This window comes from Patella vulgata, chromosome 1 (assembly GCF_932274485.2).
Source record: "Patella vulgata chromosome 1, xgPatVulg1.2, whole genome shotgun sequence".
NCBI lineage: Eukaryota > Metazoa > Mollusca > Gastropoda > Patellidae > Patella > Patella vulgata.
Window position 1 is genome coordinate 29,141,116 of NC_065879.2, and position 27,776 is coordinate 29,168,891.

General features: G+C 36.6%; 1 protein-coding gene across 2 annotated transcripts in view; it reads right to left on the reverse strand.

Annotated features, from left to right (window-relative positions):
- The window catches only part of LOC126827117 (uncharacterized), a 51,736-nt gene extending 33,069 nt beyond the window's left edge, over positions 1–18,667 (reverse strand). Inside the window, exon 1 of one of the 2 annotated variants that reach the window (XM_050556323.2) lies at positions 18,440–18,667. In XM_050556323.2, coding sequence (XP_050412280.1) covers positions 18,440–18,495 — 56 coding nt within the window. In that variant the 5' untranslated portion in view covers positions 18,496–18,667. The remainder of the gene's footprint in view (positions 1–18,439) is intronic. The other variant, XM_050556333.2, reaches the window with a different exon arrangement.
- Between the last annotated feature and the right edge of the window lie 9,109 nt (positions 18,668–27,776).

Genomic DNA, 27,776 nt, shown 5'->3' on the forward strand with positions numbered 1-27,776 from the left:
CACCTAATTGTTTTCAATCAATTTAGTAAATATTTGTAATCGTGAGGTCGAATGATAAAATGAAGTATATATTGTTGGCCAGTGAATCTTTTTCATCTTTACATTATTCTTTATGTTTATGTAAAAAATCAACTAAAACCCTCCTTTTCTTGATTTCTAGGTTAAGTTGGTGAAACAATATTGGAACTCAATTATTTTTATACTAGGCTACAGCGGTCACCGAATGAATTAACCAATTAGCTTTCCGCACCAGAGACTCACGGTGGCAGCATAGGTATGGCGCTGGCTCATTGCTCTAATCAGGAATTCACGGAGTTATTGGGATTTTCAGTTTGGTTACACCTTGTGGTGCATGGTGAAGGATCTGAAAACGAAAAGCGTATGATCTTTCGGATTGGACGAAAACCCGCGGAACCATGTATACCAAGAAAGACTGACATTTGTAAATCAAGTACGCTGTAGAAACAACCCTATGTATTGGATCATGGCTGAACTCGATCTTAGGATTGGACGTATTTTTGGTATTGTATTAATCTCAATACAACAACAGCACTGTCCTTTACGCCGGGAACACATACCTATCGACTAGTGTCTAAACTGCTCATTACAAGCCGATCTCGGGTGGTCAGAGAATATTCCTCTAATAGAAACCGCAAACGGAATTAATAAACAGGTGTTTGATGACTTAATATAGGTTTAATGGGTCGGTTATAATTTAATAAATTGAGGGGGGGGGGGCGAATGGTTTAATGTGTGCGCTTTAGATCACAAGGTCTTTCACTGAGGCAAGTGATGTGATTTTAATTCCCAGCATGTACGTGACAAGGATTGGGATCGACTGTCCAACTTCTTGGGTTTTTCTTCGGGTTCTCAGATTTCACCCCACTGCTAAAAACCTATATGCGTAAGCGAATTATTAAAATGAAATTGATAGTCCCCAATGACGTAGTTTGTGTCGAGTTTATCTCTTTATTTAACACATTTTTTCAACCTGTATTGAAAAAAAAGAATGTTTGTCTGTATTCGAGTTAGTTAAGTATTATTTTAAACATTAAGGAAATGACATTGAGAACTAGGTAACTCTGTAAAATACTCATTACAAAATCAATTCCGATCTACGTCATTTGTATTTAACATGGCGTATCATTGTATCAAGTAGTTAAGGACGGTATAAACGATCTTTTGTCTAAAGGTAACTGGTTTGATTATAATCCCCAACTTCAACCAATTCCAATAAACTCATATATAATTATAAACATCAATTTATCAGTAATCAGACGTTTTAGCGTCGTTTCAACACACAATACGCCATTTTAAAGTCTCAATGGCCTCACTTAATAATGCTAAAAATATATTCATTGAATGAATTAGTTAATCATTGGGAATCCATAGATAATGACATCCCCCATATCTATGTTTGGTTGAAATGAATGGGGTTTAACGTCGTACTTTTCGGCGCCCACTGGCTAAAATGGACATTTTTGCTCGGATTGCGGGGCTTCGGCTTACTCTTCGAATAGCTGGTGATGTATATTATAGTGTTTGCTAATGGTTTTCGTCCTATCCGAGCTACTATACGCTCGCTTTAGTTTATCCCTTCAAGCTTTCTGTTCTGCACTAATGACAAGGGAAAACTAGGCTGGAAAATTCGCAACCTAAAACTGGGACTTCCTGGTTAGTGAGCATGCTCCATATTCATCGAGCTACCGTCCAAATAACTGCCGAACTCTATGAAGAGTTCTAGTTCAGGGACACGCTTTGCATATTAAGTTGCGGGACTGAAAATGCAAAGTACATACACCGATCATTCCCAGAAACCCACCGACACTCTCTCGTTCGTGAATTCATTGTTGATAAATATTTCATGCCATTGGAATTCAAATCCGTATTCGTTTTGGTAGTTACTGTTTGTCTATGTTGTTCTCCAGGGTGTTTTCGCAAAATTGTTTGTAATAATCCAACAATGTTTTCATTATCAGTTTCTTTTGGATTATAAAGACATTTCCTGGTGAATTCGGATAGTTAGTAATATCTAAGTTTATTATAAGGATTGAAACCTTACTTTGGAGATCGGCAACAATACGAGAAAGTTCTTCAAATTGTTTGTTGCGCGTTTTGCTTGCCGCCTTCCCCGCCATAAGAGCGCAGTTTAAATGAAAATTATAATTGATGATCTGCTTCTTAGCTTGTATATATGGAAGTTAAAATAATGAGGAAAGAAACACATATTATGCGGCTAGCGCTTTCAGTTCTATCGGGACATCTTCAGGCTTTTAATACATATTCTTCATTAACAATTAATAAGAATAATGTCATGGTACATGGTTAAATACATACATAAATAGATACAACAAATACGTCCAGGTAATAAATAAGTTAAAATAATGAGGAAAGAAACACACATTATACGGCTAGCGCTTTCAGTTCTATCAGGACATCTTCACATAAATACGTCCACATAAATAAATAAAAAATACGTCCAGGTAATAAATACATAAATAAATAAAAAAAATACATCCACATAAATAAATAAAAAATACGTCCAGGTAATAAATACATGAATAAATAAAAAAAAATACATCCACATAAATAAATATAAAATACGTCCAGGAAATAAATAAAAAATTACATATATATTTTGTCTGATTGTTTGTTGGAATTCTTATATCTATTACAGACAATCTTGGGTAAAACTTAAAAGGATCACGACATCCAAATGCAGTTGGACAACCGCAAATAACATGTATGTACATTAAATATATATTAATATTTTTTTCCTTTTGTTTGTGAATTCCTATTTCTTGAGATCAAAGAAGATACACGTTCCATTTCTCCCATAACGGTCATTGGTGTATATACCGGGCTTCCTCGGTTATTGCTAACACGCGACTTTCTTTTAAATATTTTAGTATAGAATGGTATTTGCTCTTTGAAAGAATCAGTACATTGCTTAAATGTGGTGAAATATGATGCCAGGAGGGATATAAAGAGCATCCCCGGAGAGCTGCTAACGATCATGATACTAATGTTAAAACAGTCTATACACGCTCTAGGGTTAAAATATTTAATACCAATTAAATTTTGGTTGAGCATGATCTTGGGAGTCATTTGCGTGTTTACATGCTATTTCTTATTGTCTTAACAGGCTGATGTAAATAGACACCAGTGACAATGTATGAGCTCAGTAGAGTCTGTTTATATCTCTACAGGTGACGAATACTAATGTATCATTAATCCATGTACATCACCATCAGCCTATATGATCTATATCTTACAAACTTAATAACACTATTTAATCTCTAGATAAAGATCATTACGTTTCAGTATAAGTATTATGCGAGAGCTAAACTTGACTATTGCCGGGGAGTTTTCTGGCTTCAAATGATCGTAGTTTCTCTCTGCCAATTGGGAACCACGGTAACTAAGTGGGTAAGACGCTAGCTAGCTAGCCTGCAGTTTGCGTGTTCGATCCCTGCATTGGCCTAGAAAGTTCATCGGGATTTTTCAACGTGGTTCCCCCTGACGGAGGGCCTGACAAGGCAGCTGCCTAGTCGTTCGGATGGGACAAAAAAATAGGTCCCATGTATACATTGGCGTGCACGTAAAAGATCCCCTGGAAGTTGGAATACGACATAAGAGTAGGCCGGGCAAAATTTCCCTCATAGCACACTGTATGGCGTATTTCCATCTTCCTTAGCCCAGTAGGATGTTAAACCCCATTTCATTTCATTTCTCTGCCAATTATGGCTATTTCTTGTCAAAACTTCAAATATTCTTAACTTCGCCAAGAATAAGCAATTTGAATGAAAGTTTCAATATGTTCAATTTCTATTATCTATTTGTTAGCTATTATAACAATAACGACGAACTCCTTCTCGACATCTTCATAATGCATTTGTGACAACTTTTTGAATATTTAAATTTGAATTACCAAGAGATAAATTGATGTAAAGCCTTTGAAGTGTATATTTGATGGGTGTTTACGTTTGTGTAAATGGAAGTAAATGAACTCTGTATTAGCTGTTCTAGAAATGTTACTGTGCATAATTATAAAAAACAAATCACCAATAACTGATCAGGCGTTTTCAAGACTTATTCACCGTTCTTTCCACTTTCGATCCAAGGCAATTTAAACATTTAACTTTAGTGAATGGCTGATACTGTCGCACCCGAATCTGACCTTTTTTATTTCCTTTCAGAATGTGTTCAATTGTTATTATCTATCATCTTAGAGTTCTGTGATATATTTTATTCATATGATGTAGCGCAAGGATTATCACAAAATTATGAACCCTGTCGCGCAAATACTGAAAATCCACAACAATATTGGACATGAAATGAAATGGGGTTTAACGTCCTACTAAACAACATTGGAGATTGGCCAATCACTCAACCAATCAATAATGATCGCCATTGGAATATATTTACTTTAAACAAATGAAGCGATTCTACTAGTTTTTTTCCTCTAAATAAAATGTTATTTTGCTAAAATGAAATATATTGTTTATTTTACGATTTTCAGTCATACGAAGTTAATCGTTTCGATTCGAATGCTAGTAATAGACAAATAAGTGGACCGGTTTATTAATTATTTAAAATTAATAGTACAAATCTCCTTGATAAATAAAGTCGGACGGAAAACGCTATTCCCATCTTAATGAATCTTGAGATATACACATAAGTCTGTATGTCTAGAGATAAGATCTCAACTAGGGTTGTTTAATAGGACAATAACGAGGGATCAGATAGGCAGCTGTTTGTATTCTATATTTTATCCCCCTTTGTCTTCTGTGTATTTATTTTATTCTAGAGTAGCCACAAATTCAAAGAATCCATTATGTATTAAACCTGAAGAAAAATGACGCGAGGACTAATTTATTTTCAGGGTTTGGAAAATTCTTATTAAATTGAATTCATTCACTAATCCCGTATATAAATATGACCTTCCAGTATTGGTCATGTGCAATAGCAATTAATGCTTTATAGACAAGATTTACTAAATTTAGTGCCGTTTCTAAAAAAAAAGTACGTTTAGTAATAAATTCGTCAAAAGATTCTTCTAACTCTTGTTTAAGTAATCTTATTTTGATATCAAGATGGCGAAGTCAAATCAACGTTCTACTGAAATCATGTAACACACGTTGTCTTTCTAAATCACCTACTTCATCATTCCCCGATTTAGATTAAAGGTCCACCCCTTCATAAGTGATCCTCTGGCAATATTGTGCTCGGTAATGTACTTGTCTTAGATAGTACCTTTACGGTCATGGCATTAAAGTAATGAGGTGCAGCTAATGTGAACCTCCACCAGGAATACCTTGAATGAACCATGTATATTCTCTGCACACCTAAATTAGGCATGGGAATTACGGGTGAGTTGATGTGGAACTGCAGGAAGAACTTGTGGAGCAGTATGCAAATCTCATGATGTTTCTCGTATAATGATGACGTAATATTATGAACGTATTTTCATTTATTAGTTCTCAGAAAGACCAGGGGAAAATGAAAGTAAATGGGGTTTAACGTCCTACTCTTCTACACCGACTGGGCTTCTGAAGACTGACATACGTAATACAGTGTCTTATGACGGATTTTTTTTTCTATTCAACGACCTACTCTTATTTCGAACTCCAGCTGTCAAGGGTTTCTTTACGTGCACACCAATGTGTACGCGGGACTTCGGTTTTTTGTTAGACGCTGTTCATTGTCAGGCCCCCTTTTCTGCACATCCTCCTGTTTAACGAACCGCCGTCTTACTAACTTACCCACCACGGATCCCTTTTCCAGAAAAAAAACTTATTGATCATGACAATGACCTTCACTAATTAGGGGGGGGGGGCATGATGGCTAGGTGGGTAAGACGCTGGCTCGCTAGCCTGGAGGTCGGGTGTTCGATCCCTGCATTGGACGAGAAAGTTCATCCAGATATTCCGGCGTGGTTCTCCCTTGTCAGTGATGATGGACTTGGGGCCTAACAAGGACAGCTGTCTAGTCATTCGGATGAGTCGAAAAACCGAGGTCCCGTGTCGACATTGGCGTGCACGTAAAGGATCCCCTGACAGTTGGAATTCGATATAAGAGTAGGCAGTAGTGCTGCTGTCCGGGCAAAATTTCCCTCATAGCACTCTGTATGACGTATGCCCGTCTTCATTAACCTAGTTCGCAGCAAAACAGTAGGACGGTAAACCCCATTTCATTTCATTTCATTTCACTAATTAGACTTTTTTTCGTCTGATTTTAATACATCGTTGTGTAACTTGTGGTCATTATTTTTACCCTAGAAATAACTGTTATCTAAGATGTGTAAAGCACCCTTTATAATTACCGCCTTTCCCACATGAAATAATTATTTCTGAATACTGGTATCGTAATATCGTTGTTCTCAAAACTATTGTTTTCACGGAATCGATACAATACACATTAGAAAGACATCAACCATTTAAACGGAGATCTGGAATTTCAGGAATCACTTACAAATTAAACAGCCGTGTATTTTATTCAATCGCATCATGGTGATGTTTGTGTTAATTGGTGGAAATGTCTGAAAGGCTCCAGTATCATGATTTGTCTGAGGAACTATGTTTTCTCAACCCACATCTGTATATTCTTGGGGCGGATGCAACTCCCGTAAACGAAGACAATTTATGTATAAAGAGTACTCTCTTGATTCACACGTATTTTATATCGTGGAATTAGGATGCGGGAGATAGGGACGAAATAACATCCAGTATACAGTTTTCAGAAATATCTAGATATCTTCTGTAAAGATCCTTCCTGTCCGTCGATGCCGCCTTCCGTCAATGAAATTTCAGGATTGGCGATTCGATCCCCGAGAATCTAAATGACCCACAGGTTGTAAACAAACCGTTCAAATTCTATAATACTGCATTTCAGAATCACATCTTTCATTTGTTCAGAATAAGAGAATTGCAGATGGGGTGGTGAGGGTGAGGTTATCTTGTCTAAATGGCTGTAACTTTCAGTCAGGTTGCACATTAATATTTCGGTTAACCGTGAATTTGCTTTCCTAACATTGTCTATTCTCGGGAGTCCTTTATTCGTTAAAGGATCCCGTGCATTATTGAAATAAATAATTACCACATGATGATGTTTGTGTGGATATTACCATAGGTGTGTTGAGTGGGAATTAAACCTTTCTGTCAGTTATATCCCATCCATATAATTGTATTAGGGATCGGCTAAAACAACCGTTACCCGAAGTCTTAAACATTTAAAAAGTTGGAATTATTTACTGCATAATTAGTTCAAGTTGTAAATGGAGTTAGGTGTGGAATTAGTTTTCACACGCAATGCTCCTATAATAATCGATTATTAAAACACCCCAAATAACGAAACATGTTCACAAAAAATAAGATCATTGTAAGATATGTCTCTGTTCGTGGCGGTTTTGAAAAATAAAACTTCTGAAGACTTCAATCAGCATTCAACAGATGTTTAAGTTAAAGTGAATATCACTCTAGCGGTTGCGTTCTGCACACAGCGAACTATCTACAGATCTCTGCCTTGAATGACCGCCATATTTAAAATTGAATATACTGTTTTGTAATACGGTTCTAATCCGTTTAACATGTCCCACACATACAACATACATACAAAGACTAAATAAACAATTTCAATTTTATTATTAAATGGAAGCAGAATGAATTCTCATTAACATTCCCAAACTTACTTAAGTGTTTAGACGAAAATTATCAATTCGGAAATACAATGTCGGTCTCCGGCTTCATGCCTGTTCTCAAGCGGGGATAATTGCTGGCAGGCCAATTCGCTAATCATGAATGGGGTTGTTTGATATACGTAGATGGGTTCAATATAAATAGATTTAGTTTGATTAGTTTCTCTTTAAGAATGGAAATCTAACCACATCACATTTGCGAAAGATTCTATGACCAACCCGCATCAACTGTAATTGATCAAAAAATGACCCCTTATATAATAGAACAATCTTTCGCTAGTTAAACTTGTCGCAATAGTGGTATGCCAAAACGGGACAGATGCGGCGACGGCACCGGGCATCCAATCAAAGAGTGAAATTGAATTATATATTTATTTATTATTCTTAATTTGGTGTAATAAATGTATTTCATCTGTTTTGAGTACTAGTCCCTATACTTGAGTCTTGTGAGCACCCAAACAAAAGGGTGGTCTCGGATATCACTATCACCAAAGTTTTACACGCCCCAGTGTCGAAACAAACTGTCAAACCCGTTTGAATTGTAACGTTCATAAACCGTTATCAATTTCCTACTTACAAATTGTAATATTTTTTTCCGTTAGAATTAAGCTATAAAACGCACGAAAATTGCAACAGTGCAAAATATAAACAATAAACAAATATAGATACGTCATTCAAAAAATACATAGCAGAAACATATTGAACAGGCGCCTAATTCACGCAAACATTATTTTACGAATGCAGCATTTCATTAGGTCATACGCTCGTAGATAATATCCTGACCAAATTTGAACTGTTTGCTGGGCCTATTTATGTTATACTGGGGCGAATTAACCTTGGTTGGTGTGGGGGTGGGTGCGTGATAAGTCAATGGGTTTCAAACTTCAATCAAGGCAAGGAAGCCAGTTTTTTTTAAAGAGATAAAGAGTCAATAATAAAACCGAATGTTAGCACAGAGAATACCCATCATATATTTAAATCTAAATTAGAATCTCTCGGTCATCCAATTTTTTTATTTTGTATTTATCTTATCTCTGGAGTTTCAGCAACTTCACAGTTTCTAAAGGACCACTGAATAACCAGAACAAGGATTAACAACGTTTCTCTTCAAAATAGGACAGTTTTGGATAAGATGACCGACAGAAAAACGGTGTCACCTTAAGCATAATTTACCTTTAATGGGATAGGTGCCTTTTAAATTGTAAATGTCGACACAATTATGTTGGCATTTGTAATAATTATCCCGCTATTACATTAAGGTATGCGCTAATTTAAAAGAATACATCCCGTTAATTGAATAGGCTATTAACATGCAACTGGTCAATAAACTTCAACAATTATATCTCAACACGAGAGCTGAAAGATGGATAGTAAAATTACTGAATTGTTTAAGATAAAATAAATTCTTTTTTTTAACAAGAGTACGACAGTTTCTAACGTAAAAGATTTAAAACATCTTGGGGTGTCGTTGTCGAATAGGCTGGTATAACAGTAATATACCTTCAAAAACAGTAGGTGATATTCAGAAAAAATACAAAACTGCGGAAATGCACTGCTGTTTTTATTAGAGGTAGGCAGTGTACGTTAATAACAGGCCAACTGCCTACACATGACGTCTGCGATATCACCTGGGTGGGAGGGGACGTAAACGAACATAAACAATTCATATGCTTATCTGGAGGCCCCATTTCACTCGCAAAGAGATACACTGTCAAAAGTGAAAATGGACGTTTTTCATTTTTGTCTTAGTAATGAGTAATTGCTCCTTCAATCCTCAGACATTCAGCAATTCGTCGTGGCATGCTCCTATTCAACCGTCCAATCACGATTTGGGGCAATCTGACCTACTCCTCTTGCAGTGCCACGGCCAATTCTTACAGTGTTGTCGGTTGACGTTGATGTCGACAAACACATCTTCCGATCAAATTAAACGTAATACACTAAAGCAAACATGAATAGGATAAACCAGCAAGCGGCAGTTTTCATCAACCCTTCCTTTAAGTGTCAAATTTTACAATGAACCCCTCCCACGTGTAAGACGTTTGCTTGCTAACCTGGAGGTCCTGTTTTCGATCCCGGTGTTGGCCGGGAAAGTCCATCGGATTTTCCGGCGTGGTTCCCCCTTGTTGGTGATGCAGGAATGAAGGCCTGTGAAGGGACAAGTAGTTGTTCGGATGGGGCGAAAAACCGAGGTCCCATGTACACATTGGTATGCACGTAAAAGAACCCATGATAGTTTTAATTCGATGTAAGAGTATACCGTACCGCATACTGTCCGTCTTCATTAACCCAGTCGGAGCGGAACAGATAGGCGTTAAACCCCATTTTATTTCATTTCCTTTGAACGGTGACACTTGAAATTGCGCCTTAAGCTACCTGTAGCATGGTAACAATTATTCCGTGTCAGGGTCCCAAAAAGACAGATATGCCACTCTCACAACGCTTTCAATCACGGCAACGAGAACGAGATATAGATGTATCACTCTCCGTGTCTCCCGGTGACACGATCATGTATCACTGCTTCAAACAAAGATGTATAGGACACCACGTCAAGGGCTAAATCTTCCTATTGCAGGTCTTTCTTTAGACCTGAAATGTTTTCTAAAGTATTAATTAGACATTAATTAACTGATCCAGGCCTTAATCAACTCTCGATGGCATCAGATTTCTCCGATATTAAATAGATTAGAATGGTTCAGCGATACTTTGATTTAATCAAATATGGAGGACCGAGACTTAGCTTCGATCAACCAATACGGCGGTTGAAATTATTGGACACGTCTGTCAAACCTTCAAAGGCTAATATCTTCGCTTGCAATATAGTAATTTGAATGAAATTTTCAAATTATTCATTTTACATCATCTACTTTCGAACTATTATAGCAAGAATGGCTAGTTCTTTATCTAAATCTTACACAATGTATCTTTAACAGTCATGGCGTGGCAAGAGAACTTCAAGTTGTGTTGTAGGGCCTATATAAAAACTTTAGATGGTACAATAATATTTTCTACAACAAGTCACAGAGGGGTCCCTAGGAAATTGGTCAGGCACTTGCTTTTCCTAATTGGTCACCTGCAAAGAAACTACCCTGGATTTAAACACAATGTTCTAATATGGTAACTCAGAAGGAGGGGGCGGATGAAGAGTGTCCAGTTTTCTAGCATGGGAGACCATATTTGGATTATCAGACTATGACATCATTTTCCAATTTTAATCTGCAATATATCTAATAAGCCAAAATCTAGCCCTCGCCCATTTGTAGGTAACGACATTAATACATTAAGCAGAAATTAAATAACATATAGACATATAGTATTATGTTCTAATTTGAGAACATTTGCTTCAATACTTGTATTTGATCTTCACATTCTTTTTTTAAATTTTATAAATATCCATATAATACCGAACCAAATTCATGCCAAGCGGATTAACCAAGACTCAGTTAATGATCGATTAATAATTGGAAACGTTAGGTTAGTACTTTTTAATGAAACGTGATAAAAGGATAACGATATAAAAGAAATAGATAAAAGAATATGACCAAGTTGAGATCAAAGAAGAGAAAAATACATACCTAAGATCTACACAAGCAGAATAAAATAAAAGACTTATATGAAGTATCTGCATTATTTTAGGAGAGTTATTCTGATAACAAATAAGCAGGTGGGACAACGAAGCCACGGTGGCTAAGTGACTGACGCGCAGACTCGCTAGCCTGGAAGTCGCGGGTTCGATCCCGGTGTTGGCCGAGAAAGTTTATCGGAATTTTCCAACGTGGTTTCCCCTTGTCAGTGGTGCAGGACGGAGGGCCTTACAATGACAGCTGTCTAGTCTAATCGATCGGATGGGACATAAAACCGAGGTCCCGTGTACACATTGGCATGCACGTAAAAGATCCCTTGGCAGTTGGAATTCGATATAAGAGTGGGCCGTAGCGCCGCTGTCCGGGCAAAATTTCCCTTAAACATGTGATAAATGCAAAATGTTTTTACTAAACAGTATTGTGGATTGCATATAACCTTAACTCTAAATGGTTTGTAGCGGCAGCATGCTGCAGGGACGAGTGTTTCTTTTGTTTTTTAAAACCTCCGAAAGTTCGAAAAACTGTTAACAAAACAGGATCGCAGCCTTCTGACATAATCGCTGGCCATCACGTAACAAATCACCATGAAAAGTCTACACTTGAACTGTGCCGATTAGGCTATATTACACTTACTTATACCCAGGAGCAACACCTTTGGAATAAAATAGAATGGCCCTTAACAGTACCATTGCACAATCTATCTCAAAAGGTACGATTTTTACCAAAACATTTCTACTAGCTTTTCCATTCTGGCCTCCCATTCTCATGGGATAGACTTGTCTGCGATCACACTAGGTGGAAGCGGACATAAAGCTTGGACACTTTATATTGTATAGCAATTAATTTTTGTTACGTTTAAAGTATACCCAATCGACATCTCCTTTTAGAACTAATTTTAACACGTGATTCATTCCATTCATTATCATCCATATGGCAATAGATTAATTTTAAACGTCACATAAAATTGTCCTATCAAAATGATTTTTTGTTCAAAAACGTCGAAATATTTCTATAAAACATCCATTTAATAAAATATAACAATAGAACAATAACTGTGTATCATTCAAGTTTGACAGTCATAATAATAACCTTTCAATATTAAACTCTTCAGTAATTCGCAATGATACAGAACATGGAATATTGATTACGACTATTTTGAAGGGTTTTGTCTGTATTTTTTCTAAAACAATAAAACCTCTAAAACGTATTTGTGTACACGCTGTAAGTGTAAATTCTGCCATATCGGCCCTAACAGTTCCGTAGAAGATTAGATCGGACAACTGATAAATATGCTTGTAATCCCAAACATTCTTTAAAACAGTTAATCTGTTTTTTAAACTTGACCCTCGCCCCCTGATCTTTTAACGATATTGACTTCCTAGACTTGTACACGTCATCATGTTGAGCCCTTTATTAAGCATGCATGCATCACGGGTTAGTAAAAAAAAAAACCAAGAAAGAAACAGATTTTAGCATATACAGCCTTTACGCCCATTTTTTATCCATGAAATAAATAGTATATAAGAAATTCTGAAACTTTGGAATTTGAAATTATTCCCGCAAGCCCGTTTTAGACTGGAACAGAACAAAGTAAAACGGCTAGCTCTGTAAGATTAAGTTTTGTCAGTGAATGTTTACCTATATAAGTATCACCTTTGCTTCTTTTATTGACTGTTGACTACAAACTGCATATCATCTCACGGAGGTGAGCCATTCAAGATTTTAGGATCAAGTGCAATAACTGGTCACATAATGTATCCATAAATCCTTACACTAGCCGCCCAATCTTAGCATGTTTTTCAACAATAACTTTGACCTGTAGATCGATTATAATGTTTTGTTGACAGGAGTAGTAACTTTGAATTACTGAATTACGATAGGGTTTCTTCTGTACAATACCAGCCAGTATGAACAAATCCCCACTTAAAAGCTCCCACATGTACATCCTATGTTAAACCCTTCTCGTTGCTTTTGGGGACTACGTAAACAATCCCAAGAATTGTGGAGGGACAGATGTGTAAACGTGGGCCGCGGATTATCTGAACCACCCTATTTTTATTTAATTTTAAGAGGTTGTTTGAGAAAATACTAGTTAATTCTCATTCAAACATGAGTTGTATGTACATGTAAAATCTACACAGTTGATGGAGATGGCACTAGTTGACACCAAGGTCCAATTTGCATTGCCTGCATGCTTTATGTAACGTTAACTCGTTCGACGCAGACGTCGAGAGTTCTCTGCACAGACTATTTCCATTAGAATAATAATAATATAATAATGACTTTATTTTCTGAGGGAACATATTTAGTACATGAGTTCTAATTTTCAACATGTCCCTCCTACTCTATAAAACTAGCAACTACACAGTAATAATATTTACAAAGTGCATATATATCATATTATATAAGCTTATAATAAAGAAATATCAAACAAACAAACAATAAAGAAAGAAAAAAAGGGCAAACAAACATACATTAAGAGGACAACAGTAATTAACAAGGATTCAAAGATTTAACGTGTTTTACTAACTCCTTTCTGAAGATAAAACTTGAAGACGCGTGTTTCACAGTTTGAGTTAGTGAATTCCAGAATACACAGGCGGTGTATTGGAATGTTCTTGTCATCGCCTTTTTCTTACTTTTTGGAATTGCTAATTTAAGTTGACTTTCTGATCTCAATATCATGGTAGTTTCGGTCAATTTAGAATTTTCACAGAATGTGTTATATAAATATGATGGCAATTTGTCTTAGAATTTTGAAGGTGAGCATTCCTTGGTTATATTGAATGCGTTGGTAGATTGTAAGCCAATTTAGAGACTCAAACAAAGGTGCCGAATGTGAATCAGGTTTTTCATCCAAGATGCTCCTTGCCGCACGCTTTTGAAGTTTATACAAGACCTCTAGTTTACCTTCATTGGCATTACCCCAAACTGTGAAACAGTAATCTAAGTATGGTAAAATATAGCCGTTGAAATATAAAATTCTAAGATGGTGTGGTAAATAAGGTTTTAACTTTGTCAGGAGGTAGATTTTGGAGGATATGATTTTGGAAATTTTGTTAATTTGGAGATTCCAATCTAAATTTTGGTCAACAGTAAGTCCTAATAACACTGCTTCAGATACATTTTCTAATGATTCTCCATTAACTTTTAGTGATAAGCAGTTTGTGCTTGTTTGGTGTTTTGAAGCGATTAGCATGGCTTTGGTCTTTTTAGCATTCATTACCTTACCATTATCATTACACCAATTAAATACATTTAGTAAATCCTCTTGAAGGGCAATCTCTATATTAGCTAGATTGTTGCTAGAGAAGTGAAGGGTACTGTCATCAGCAAAAAGATCAGTATGGCATTTACTGACATGAAGTGGGAGATCGTTTATAAAAATCAAGAAAAGTAATGGACCAATATTAGATTGTTGCTAGAGAAGTGAAGGGTACTGTCATCAGCAAAAAGATCAGTATGGCATTTACTGACATGAAGTGGGAGATCGTTTATAAAAATCAAGAAAAGTAATGGACCAATATTGGATCCCTGTGGGATCCCACATTTCACATCAGTAACAGTTGAATGACATGCCCCTAAGACTACTTGTTGCTTTCGAAATTCCAGATAGGATGAAATTAGTTCATGCCAGACATTTTTACTACAAAGGCTGTGCGTTTAGCTCCGAGTACCGCTAATAGATGACTGACTCCCATTTCGCCTTTTTGCTTCCGTTTTCGTCCCACAAAGGCGTGATATTTTATCAGAATTTTAGGAGATTCTTGAGGCATAAAGTTCTATCTCCTTGTGCCTGACAAATTCATAAGATTTTGTAAACCACAAAGTCCTAACTCCATTTATCGTAAATTTCAGTTAGACCAAATCGAATCACACTGCATTAAGAAACACCACACAAATATGCGATCGTGGACTTTGATCACGCCTTTCTTCCAAGAGTGTTTCTTACCGCCCTATATAATACCTACTGATAGAGAATATGTGTAGTTTTCAGACTGCTAAATCGATGTTGTTAATCATTTGTATATAATACATATCACTAATTAGTCCCCCCCCCCCCGCCCACCGATAAATACAGATGTTCGTAACACAGTTCTTCGGGGATCTAATGAGCTATATGCAATACGTGATTTCCTATTCTGTAGATTATACCCAATCCCACGAAAGATTTATGAGAATAGTTAGTTCTAATTTCAGAGATAATCACTGTCTGAGCAAATGAAATGTGTCAGTTACAATTACGCGGATACAAAGTGAACAGAAAGAACCTTTACTTATTTCAGCTTAATAAATCCATTAGATTAGACATGTTGAAAAAGAAATCCACGTGAATGCTGCCAATACCGTTGCTTATATTAGCTAAGAGATTGTAATACAGAAAAGAAAATATTTGAAATATCCGCGTCTTAGTTTTTTGTATTAACAATTATACTGAATGCATTGGCCTTAAAAATGTACTTTTTCCGTACACGGTATAAAAAGTATTTTAAAGAAACCATGTAAGAAGGCGTTGTAATGTAAATAAATGATGAATTTATAGACAACCTGAAACACAGCTTCAATGCCCTGCTCAATGGGGCTTCATAAAAAAACGTATACGGTATCGCTCATTTTTTTTAGGACAAGATAGTTTAGAAATAAAACTATAAAATATCCTTTCAAAGTAAAAGCTGTGATGCAATATTTCCTGTAGTTTTAATGTCCATTGAAAGAATAAGGCCATTAGACAGTGTTTGTTATTTGAAATGATTTAAAGTAGTTAAAATGACACGATGTATTGGTGAACTGTCACTAATGCAATTTGTCGCTTCTCTTCATTGCCACAGGACGTTTACAGAGAAACGTTGTCATTTCGTTTATTTTCAAAATTAACGCCGGAAAAAAACCTATGCCGGGCATTCGATCAACTCAAATGAATCGGATGCTTGCCGCAAGGCAATAATTTTCAAGAAATTTCCTATAATAAAATAACAATAAAAAATATTACATTCTCTATTATCCTTTCGATAGCTGTATGTAGAACCAATTGAGTTATCATAATTCTGTCAATTTAGACCGGTTAGTGTTTTATGAATTCATATTAATCATAAATGTATAGACAAACCAACTTTCATGTCGTCAAAGGCTCACAATATGCGATTTCCAATAAAGTTTCATATTCAGATTCCCTTGGGATATATCAATTTTGATTGCCGTTTTTACCAGGCTTTATTCTAATACTTAAAATTCATGAGTCCTAACTCCACCAGCGAATTCATTGCTAGCTAAATTGGGATAACTTCACCTTGGGTTGAACATTAATAACGGATGGACTGTCAGCGCCCTTACACGTCGTTTATAAGATGACAAAAAATATTGAACGTGGACGCCAACAACCCTTCCTGATAAATTATTATACTGGACCCCACTTTCATGTTGCTGTTACACTTTCAATCGGCGGGGTTCGAATCTCATCGAAGCCAATTTAGATGACAGGGGCATTCACAGTGACAGCTCACATTTTGGCCATCACACGAAAAACCTGTGTGTTTGGCCTATCTTTCTCCCAGCGGTGCAAAAATATATTTCTTTTATGAGTGCTGCTAGAAGTATATACTTTAGTCATGGCCCTTCATATTAACTCCACGATACTTTAAAATCGCACCCAAGGAGTATTAACCTGTGCTGTGGATAGTCCACCTGTTTTATTTCCTCTAGCTGATCGGTTAGGATATGTGATATAAATTTCAAGACTAAATCAATATCATCTCTTTTTTATGTTCGTCATATTCTTATATTTTTTTTTCAAAAAATAATATTATCTGTTAATGACACCTGCCATGCTTTAAATGCGACAAACGGATTGTTATTGGATTTGCTCAAAACATGCAATCTTTCGCTGATGCACGTCACTCTTTTCACACTTTATTGAAATATGTGTATAAAACACACTTTTGTTTGCATTTAATCGTCTCAAATTTAATTGACGTACTTTTTAAAAAAAAATAAACAAAATGGAGCTTGGGACCTCATTGGCTGTGTTCAAAGCAAACTGAAAAGAGGTGTTTGCTAACATTTTGTTTCGACGTTTAAAAACTGAGCGAACGGCATTTTCCTCATCACGCCTTTTACTCGGAATGACATTTATATTAATCTCTGGCGTTTATTCATATTATTACCCTTCTTTATCAAAACAGAATATGACTTGCAGGAAAAGGCTTAATTTCTATCGATTCGTTTTCCTGGACCGCATATTACAAATCTGGTCAATAAAGAAAATTTAAGAACCTTTTAGACATTTTTGTAAAAGCCATGGTAATAAATGAACCAATGGTTAATCGGATTCAAACTATTTAAGTCTTGTATCTGTGTGACAGGTTGTGAAACCCTCTATAGGTTTTATAAAGTTCAGATAGTACGACGTAATAAAATGGTTACTAACGTAACAAAGTTTTCCGGGTAATTTCCAGCACGTTTCTGAATTTAACACGGCTTGATTGATTGATTGTGAATGAACATGACAAATTCAATGATTGTGAATGAACATGACAAATTCAAGGGTAACTCGTTAAATGCATTTAGCTGCTGACAACACATATATTAATAAATTTCCGTATAGTGTGCGTAGAGGAAGGGATTCCACTTCCGTAAACTCATTAGCAAAACGGTAAATACTTTTTGTGTTTGGGAACATTAAGGTTAATCATGTGACAAAAAGAACATTCTTTTAAAGTATTAGAATAAATCACTTGATTTAACTTCACTACCGCAATTACATTATATTATCATTAAAACTGAAAAGGTCATTTTACAAACACTTTTGATACGTTGGAACATTATGGGTAAATGCTTGGCAAAAAGAACTTTCTTCAAAGTATCAAGATATTTGTTTTCCGCATTCGATGTGCTCAGGAAATATCAAATAAACGTTTGTCAATGTAGTCAAATACAATTTAAGTGGCCAAACTCTGTTTTTATAGTAAGCGATGAATTGTTAAATTTTAAAATCCGAAAAATGTGTGATAACCGTAACTTTACGTTAGAGTTGCTGAATTAATATGTACTATGTTTAACATAATAGAATTAATTTCGTTGTTTATTCTCGTTTCGTGAACATTGTCATATAAGAAAATAAATATCAAACATTAAGAATAATTTAATAACTAAAGTAACATACCCATAAACCGATGAAATCAACACCAAGGCAGTAACCATGAATATCAAACTGTCCATGGTGAGTTACAATCTTGTTGAACAACTGTTATAAAAAGTTCGGGTGAAGTCTGGTTGGTTTGGTTGTCGCGTGTGTGTGTGGATCCTTGACAGACTTGTCTCCTGAATAAAACTTGTCACCGTAGAATTTTATTCCCACAATAGCCTATTTTATAGTCGTTCAAAACTACATCGATGGATCATCGATTAGCAGAAGTCACGTGATTATTACCTTATTAGGTGTCGCCACTCCTTCAAGACTATTTCTATTGATTGAGCATCCATATTGATGCGCGTGATTTCTTAATTAAACATACATTATGCAAGAGATAAATCTGAATACTGCAGGTCTTTCTATAGGCCTGAAATGTTATCTAACCTATTAATTAGACATTAATTAACGTATCCAGACGATAATCAACTCTCGATGCCATCGCTAGCCTTCGATATTTAGCGGATTGGAATACATTTTTTGAAAAATAAAACTGGACAATCGCCGCTTTGTTTTTATCGTACCGACTTTAGTAATGATGATCGAGGCTAGCCTTAAATTCAAAAGCTAATATCTCGGTTGAGAGGGGAGCAAACTGACTGAAATGTTCAGCATATTCTATTTACATTATCTATTTTTAACTTTCATAGAGAGAACTGTCAATTATTTACCCAATCTCCCATAATGCCCCTTTAATGGCTGATAAAGAACAGTTTTCGTCACTTACATTAGCATACATGTATATCCACTAATTAGATTATCAACATATGCTAACACACACACACACCCACACACACACACACACATATATATATATATATATATATATATATATATATATATATATATATATAACACTATGACTTGCATATTAAACAAACTTCTGTTTCAACTGGTATTGAAGACTGTACTGACGTGACATCTATAGTAATATAATTATAGTTTATAAATTGTATTATAACAGCGTCTATTTAGCTAATGTAATACATCTTTTCTTTTATGTTTGACAAAACAAATGAAGTCCCAAGACAAAGTTTGCATGAAAATAGGAATCGGAATTAAAAAAAAACGTTCATTTTTTCCCACGTAGGAGTATTTGATAAGAAAAAATAAGTTGCGAAGTATTATTTTAAAGAGATAGTGTAACTAGCGTGTCAACATTGTGTGGGATGTCGAACAGACGAAATAATCTATTAGGATATACGAGCACCATAATAACGATTTGTCGCTTGAGTATATGGTTTAAGTTTGTCAAAGAAGTGAAGTCGAGCTAGGGATTTTGTTTGTCACCCACCGATTTTACTTTCTCCTTAGCTATGTGATTTCCCCTCTTTTTTCAAAATAGCTCGCGTGGATTATTGATTTTCCAGTCTTTCAGCAGTTATTGCAACAGTTTGGTCAGTAGGGAAATCGTAACCTACGTGGTCCTCTCTAGTGCTAAACCATATTTTCGGGTTCCTTTTGCTGCTGGCACTGTAGCTAATGCAAAATAGAAAGGGGGGGGGGGGCTATCGTGGCTGAGTGAGTAGGGTGCTGTTCCATTAACCGGGAAGTACCGGGTTCGATCACGGTGTTGGGAATTTGCCACGAGACTTTTTAGTGTGGTTTCCCAATGTCAGTGGTGCAGAACAGAAGTCTTGCAAGGAACAGGGTTCTTTGTATACGTTCGCGTGCACGTAAAAGAACCCGTGGCGGTTTTCATTCGACGAAGAGGGGGTACTTTATAGCTTATGCCCTTCTTCATTATCCCGGTTGGTGCAGAACAGTAGGACGTTATTCCCCATTAAATTTCAATTAACCAATGTAGTAATTCTCTGAATGATCCGTCAAACATTGTTTCTTGTCAAACTTTATCAAAATAGACTTTGGATTCTGATGGGAAAGGGCAATGTTGAGCTTAATCTGATTTTTGGTTCAAGAGTCAGAAGTTAAATTAAAACTGGTTAGCAAAGTGGTCTGCACGTGATCTTGAATGATTAAAATTTAAAGGAGCTAGATCGCTAATATTTGAGACCTAGAAATTGACACAAATGGGTCGCAAGGCATATAATAATGTAATAGCGTCTCTAGCGTCTGGTTATTCCAGTCTAAGAATATGGCGTCAACGTTTGACATGGTCTTGTGAAATATGTCTAGTCTCGTTCTTCGAGTGCCTTGTTACAAATTGCGCTGGAAAGCATTAGGGTACACGATTCGTGTACCGATTGTAAACTGTTTATTAAGTCTTAAATGTTGATTTAAATCGACAAATAATTCGGGTTTTCAATGTTGAAGACTTTGGATGATATTGTGTTAGAGACATGGCTACTTTAATCCTATATAGCTTGTCTCATCGCCCATGGGCATAAGCGTCAAATCAACCCAATTCAAAATAAAAAACACAGCTTTTGTGTTCTTTTAGCAAAACAGTAATCCGACATTTAGACTAAAATCAATAAATAATCTGAACATATATTAATCAAAGTACCGGGTATGGATGAAACTTTAAACCAAGGGACTACTAGATTGAACGTTCCGGAATCGAATTCTCTATATCCCTCAAATATTGACCATCGAGTTAAAATGGGGGATTTCAGGCTACAACGCATGCGTTCACTGCATAAGAAAATATCTCGACAGCTGAAACATATCAGTTATGTTTGATTACGCCATAATTCTACTCACAACACCTACGTTTTCGGGACTGACAGAACTGACATAATTCAATTCCGCGCCACTCAACTGCAATTTTGTCAATACGGAACGTTCCAGGCTGATAATAGAGCATCCCACTTGTTTCGTCGTGTACTCTGGTATTATAAATATTACAAATACATGTATAAGGCCCGATAAGGACAGCTGTCTAGTCGTTCGGATGGGACGAAAAACCGAGGTCTCATGTACACATTGGCGTGCACGTAAAATATCCCTTGACAGCTGGAATTCGATATAAGAGTAGGCCGTAGTGCCGCTGTCCAGACAAAATTTCCCTCATGGCACACTGTATGGCGTATGCCCGTCTTCATTAGTCCAGGTCGGAGCAGAACAGTAGGACGTTAAACCCCATTTCAAATTTCAAATGTATAATAAGTTCCAAACACCATAACCATGTTGTATGCCAGTAAATCATCTTTTTCGAACAGCGATCAGAATATTTTAATGCTTGGTCTATGGGATTTTAGGGCTGGTCCGGGCAACTGGTAGGCGTGTTAGCTGGTCCAGGAAACCCCCATCTATGTCTTCAACAAATATATTTAAGAGAAATGGTGCTAAGAGGTATCACTTTCGTGCTTCATTAATGATTCGGACTCTAGGAACTTCCTTTTCGTATATTGAGCAAGGGATTTTAAGTACATTACAACCTGGTAACAATCGCCAATCTGGTTACTTATTACATAACTTATGTGTAAGAGAGTTCGTTCGTTCGTTTCTGGAGTTTTACGTCCACTTCCACCTAAGGTGATATCGTAGACAAGTGTAAGAGAGAGCAAATATAGTGCTGGTCATGGCGACTGCAGTCACGATACGATATGTATTGCGATTCAGGTGCTACGATACAATACGAATCGCAATTCATAACCAGGTCTATATTTACCAAGACAACAACAGGATAAATGGATAATTAGTATTTTTTATTACAGTCACTAAAATCTGAAAATAAAATTGCAATTACGGTTTCTGGTAATATGAATTAAAGTTAATTCGCAATGCAACAAATTAACAGTTTACTTCAAAGATCAATATAACTAGTTAACTTTCACTATAGTGCTCCATCACTGAGCCATGACTGAGACATATTCGAGTTATTCTTTTTTTTAAGTTCCTTTTATACGTCCACATTTTTTGTTAAAGTTCGTTTTATACGTCCACATTCATAATGTGGACGTATATTGCCGTCGCTCCTGTCGGTGTGTGTGTGTGTGGGTGTGTGTGTGTGTCTTTGTGTCGCCTACAGGCCACAATTCTTATGTGATCATCTTGCAACTTTACATACTTATACCCCCAGGATGATCCCTATTGATTTTGGTGCATGGCGGACCCCCTGGGGCAGAGCCACGCCCATTTCTTGTATTTGTTTGTTTGTCGTCTACAGACCACATTTCTTAACGTATTATCTTGAATCTTTGCATACTTATTCTTTGTACCCTAAGGAACACCCCTATCATTTGGGGTGATGTCCAACCCCCAGGGACAGAGCCACGCCCATTTTCTTTTTGTGTGTCGCCTACAGGTCACAATTCGTAATCGATCATCTTGTAAAATTTTCATACGAATTCCTCATACCCTAAGGATGATCACTATTGTTTTTGTTGCATGCCCGACACCCAGTGGCAGAGTCACGCCCATTTCTTGCATTTACTTCTTTGTCATCTACAGACCGCATTTCTCAACGTATCACCTTGAAATTTTGCATACTTATTCCTTCTATCCTAAGGAACATCCCTATTGTTTGTGGTGAATGTCCAACCCCCAGGGGCAGAGCCACGCCCATTTTCTTGTGTGTCACTTACAGTCCGCAATGCTTAATCGATCGTCTTGAAAACGTTTTATGCTTATTCCTTATACCCTGACGCTGACCTCTATTATTTTTGAAACTTTGCTACCTATTCTTTATTTTTTATTTGTGTCTCTGTGTGTTGCCTACAGGCCACGATTCTTAATGGATCGTCTTTGAACTTGGGATATGTATTCCTTAAAGCCTAAAGACGACATCTGCATGTTCCGACCCCCAGGGACAGAGCCAAGCCAAAATTTTGTGTTTATCGTTTACAGGCCGCAATTCTGAATGAATCAACTTGATACTTGGCATATGTATTCCTTATAGCCTAAGGGCGTCAACTATTGATTATTCTACACAAAATTTTACTCTAGAAAAGATGGGTCTGGTTTTGTGCTCATTTGATGGACACTCCCCCCCCCCCCCTCCCGCACGGAGCCTCCAGACAATAAGATGTCCCCTGCCGTTCAAAACAATTAGGTCATAAAACACTTTGTCTGTCACCCTCAGTCAAAAAAAGACAATTTTGTAGCCGGGGTCTAGTGCTGAGGACCCATTAGTCTTCTGTTATTGCTATTTTGATGTTTTTGTGAATCATCATAACCTTGTGTCATATCTTCTAAAATTTGGTAATAATGTGGACTAAAATTGTTTATGTCTTTATCTCTAGAGTGTATATCTTTTTCAAGTAGGATAGCTACAATTGCAGTCTGTTGTTCTAACATCCTATGTAGCATGTGCCGGATTCCATCTGGTACACACCTCATGTTTTAATCTGTGTTTAGGCAAACCCAAATAGTTCTTGTTCATCCTTCAATGTAGCTGCAGTATTAATCTTTAGTACTTTCTGTGGGATACGTTGAGGGTGTGCGCAAAACATCCAACCAGTTTCATGGCCAGTTTCATATTCCAACAAGGACGGGACTAACATACGGTTTTTAATTTTATTTCAATAATTCGCTTGCGCGTAGGGGTCTTTAGCAGGGGGGGGGAACCATAGGACCCGGAGAAAACGCACGAGGTTGGACAGGCGACCCTACTCCTTGTCACGAAATAGGAAAGAACATAATCGCCAGAAATTATTTATAAAATGCATTGTAATAGTGATATACGATTACGTTAAACGTCCAATCATCTAATGTTATTACTACACACGTGTATGTCATCCTTTACACAGTAGCACTGAAGAGTCGGCAAAATAATGACCGTCTAAAATCATGTATCGTGGTTACACCGTGGACAACATATTATATTTAAAGCCCACATCTACCACTACAGAGTAGGTCTATAGGTCTTGTATTATGAATCTGGTATTACTGTCAGATATTTCTGTAGCACGCTTTGAATGTCTTAGGAGTTTATTCTGAATAAATTTCTAATGGTTGACTGCTGGCCTTGACCAGTCGTCACAGTTTCCTGTGTGTATGTAGATCTAAAAGACGATCGAGTATGCGAATTGACATTATGGTGCCTTATCAAATGAGTGTTGAGATTGGTTGTATTACCACTAAATTTTAGAATAGTTATACATATTCTACAAACAACTTTGGTTGTGTTGCCTTTCAAAAATTCAAATGTATTCCAGACTGTAGATTTGTATTTAAATGGACTTGTGATTTCATGTGGGCTTTCCGCCATTTTGATTTTTACCGGGGCTATTTTTTCATTATATACTATTCAAAAAACGTAGGGGATATTGAAATGCAAATACCTATGCAGGTTGTAATATGATAAATAGTCATGGACACCTGACATGCTCCGAGAGTATGTTCACAAATGAAAAACTTATCGCCCCAACAGAACCACTGAGCTGTACGTGCGACACGCAATAGCGCCATACACATGGGAGAGGTTCATTGTCAAATTTGACACTTCAAGGGCTTTCCGCCATTTTGATTTTTACTGGAGCTATTTTTCATTATATACTCTTCAAAAAAAAGTAGGGGATATTGAAATGCAAATACCTATGCAGGTTGTAATATGATAAATAGTCATGGACACCTGACATGTTCTGAAAGTATGTTCACAAATGAAAAACTTATCGCCCCAACAGAACCACTGAGCTGTACCTCTCAATGAACGGGAATCGATTATCAGGTCTCCCAACGAAACAATTGACCCGAAATCTTAAAAGGGTTACGTGCCCGGATAAGTTGTTTTGACGGTCAAGTCCAAAGGACTCAATATTTTGAGCTGAAATTTTGAGATACGGCCAATACACCATTCCTCTATATTTTGGCGTTTAAATTTCATACAAACTCAAGACTTTTATTTTTGAGACTCTGTTCAAATAAGCGATAGTCCCTTTAAGTGTGATTGATTACCAGATGATACAACCTTTACACACGCAGCGTTAAAACATATTTTTACACATTTATGAAAATACGTACAATCTGATTATCGTATGATGAATAAGAATACACTTTATAGATCTTATAAATAATGAAAATTAGATACACATGACAATTAATATACCAAATACCAAACGTTACAAAATATGATTCTTCATATTATGGTTAATGAATTGAAATGAATACTATAACATGCTAATCATTAGGAATGATTATATATGTATACGATTACTCATCTTTGCACCGTTTATCCTGTAAAATAACAGAATTAAGTCCATTACAGAACGGAATAAAATATTTTATCTCATTATAGAAGGGAATAAAACATTTCATCCCTCAATTTCACGGAAATTTCCTGTTTAATACTGAGTATTCCACAGAAATACATAAAACGCGCAATTTGAAGAAATAGTTCACACTATTAACACAATTATTTTTCCAAAAAAGCTATCGATTAACAGAAAAAAGGCGTTAAACTACGGAATTCGGCCACATACAAAATGGATGTTTTTTACAGTGTACTTTACTAAACTATGAATTAGACTGTGGTTTTATGGATTTAAAAGTGTTTGTTTTATTAACTATGCCCTATAATACAGTTTAGAAGTCAGGACTAAAACGAAAAGTATCAAATTGTTACCGATGTGAAAGTACGAAACTAATGGAATGCACGAGTTATGAAAATCATTATGCGCTATTAATAGAAAACAAGCATGTCAAATTACCGAACAGTGTCTAAATGCCATATCATTTCAGAAAGCGACAAAACATAAAAAAAAGCACACTGAGGTAAAATCCCAGACACATTAGAGTGATCCGACGCTGTCTGTGCGTTAAGAAAGAAATACCAACATTCTGTTGTCAGGTGGTGTTGGATACGCTCTTCTTGAATAGCAGCCACTTGATAAACCTTTCTGTAACTCAAGACGTGTGTGTCGAGATTTTTCCGTTTCACATCTAATTCTTTACGTTTTGTCGACCGACACCGTGATCGAACCACGGACGGCCTGGTCAATAGTAGGTTAAGGGGCCATCGCCTTACTGACTGAGTCACCCCGGCTCCTAGTTTGCGAGACCCCAATTCCACACAAACAACACGAATGTTGGTCATTACACTTGTCACTGCGACAAGATTTGGATGGAATGGGGTTTAATGTCTCTTCACTATCGTTTTTTTTAGACAAACATATTGTAGTTATAGATTTTATATCTACAGTTACGTGTACAAGATGATGTAGGAAATTTCACCTTGACAATGTTGACTCCGCTTCCGATTGCTAACTTTTACATACACGCCAATGTGTACCCACATGTGAGCCCCCCACCCCCTCCCTTTACCCCAACAGCTTGGCAATTTCCGCGTAAGCCTCATACTGATTTTCAGTGATTTGGGGCCTTTTGTGTTGTGTCGGAATTACAAATTTTGCCGTGAACACGGTAGAGACTACAAACTTTTAACGGACTGTTTATCAAATTTAGCTTGAAGCATTGGGGTCTTGAGACTACAAACGCACCTGTCGTTCTGGGTTAACACCCCCTCAGAAAGCCTTGTCAACACAATAGAGGATATCATTTTAATGGATGTTTTTCTTATTTTTTTGGCCATGAGAGGACGTTTCTTATCGAGTTTCCGCGTTCCACGACCTTCCGTGCCGGAGTTAACGTCCTTTGCTGTAACCCTTATGAACGCAGCAGAGGATACAGTTTTTATACGCCCATGTGAAAATGTATATTGCCGTTGCCCCTGTCCTTCCGTCGTCTACATTTATCATCTGATTTTTTTTTTTTTTTTGAAATTGATATATGTTGTTTAGATTAGTGAGCTGAAGAATCCTATTTAATTTCAATTATTTCCGTTAATTTCTTCTGTGGTTATGGCCCTTATTTCACTTTGTTAATCCTTGTGAACGCTCTGAAGACAAAAGTTACCAGATCTGTGTGAAATAGATATGCATCATTTAAATTAGTTTAACGTAGAATCCTATTGAATTTTAACAATTTTTGGGAATTACTTCCAGAGTTATGGCCTTGTTTAACTTTGTTGGAACTTGTGAATGCTCGAACGACAATTAATTACTTACTTTGGTTGAACTGATATCCATTCCTACTTATGAATTAGCATGGATCCATTATTCATTGTAACAGTTAAACCCATAAATGTAAATTGTATGTCCATATTGTTAGTAAAACACAGGTTAAACGCAGTAACGCTATCTAACTAATGACTCGTCGTCACCTGCTGTCGTACTAGTTGAAGTGTCAACATATCGTATTCATATTGTAATCATTTTCATACGAGGAGCACTAGCCAGTTCAAAGTGTGACTTCCTGGGCGACACAGATGTTGTAGCCGAAATGTAAGGGGAGGGGAAAAACAACGAGATTTGTATGGTTTACGACTTTCGTTAAATCGGCTTGGCTTGACAAAATGAGGAATCCATTAAACCAACCGGCATTGACGGGGTGCTTGGGGTGGATTTAA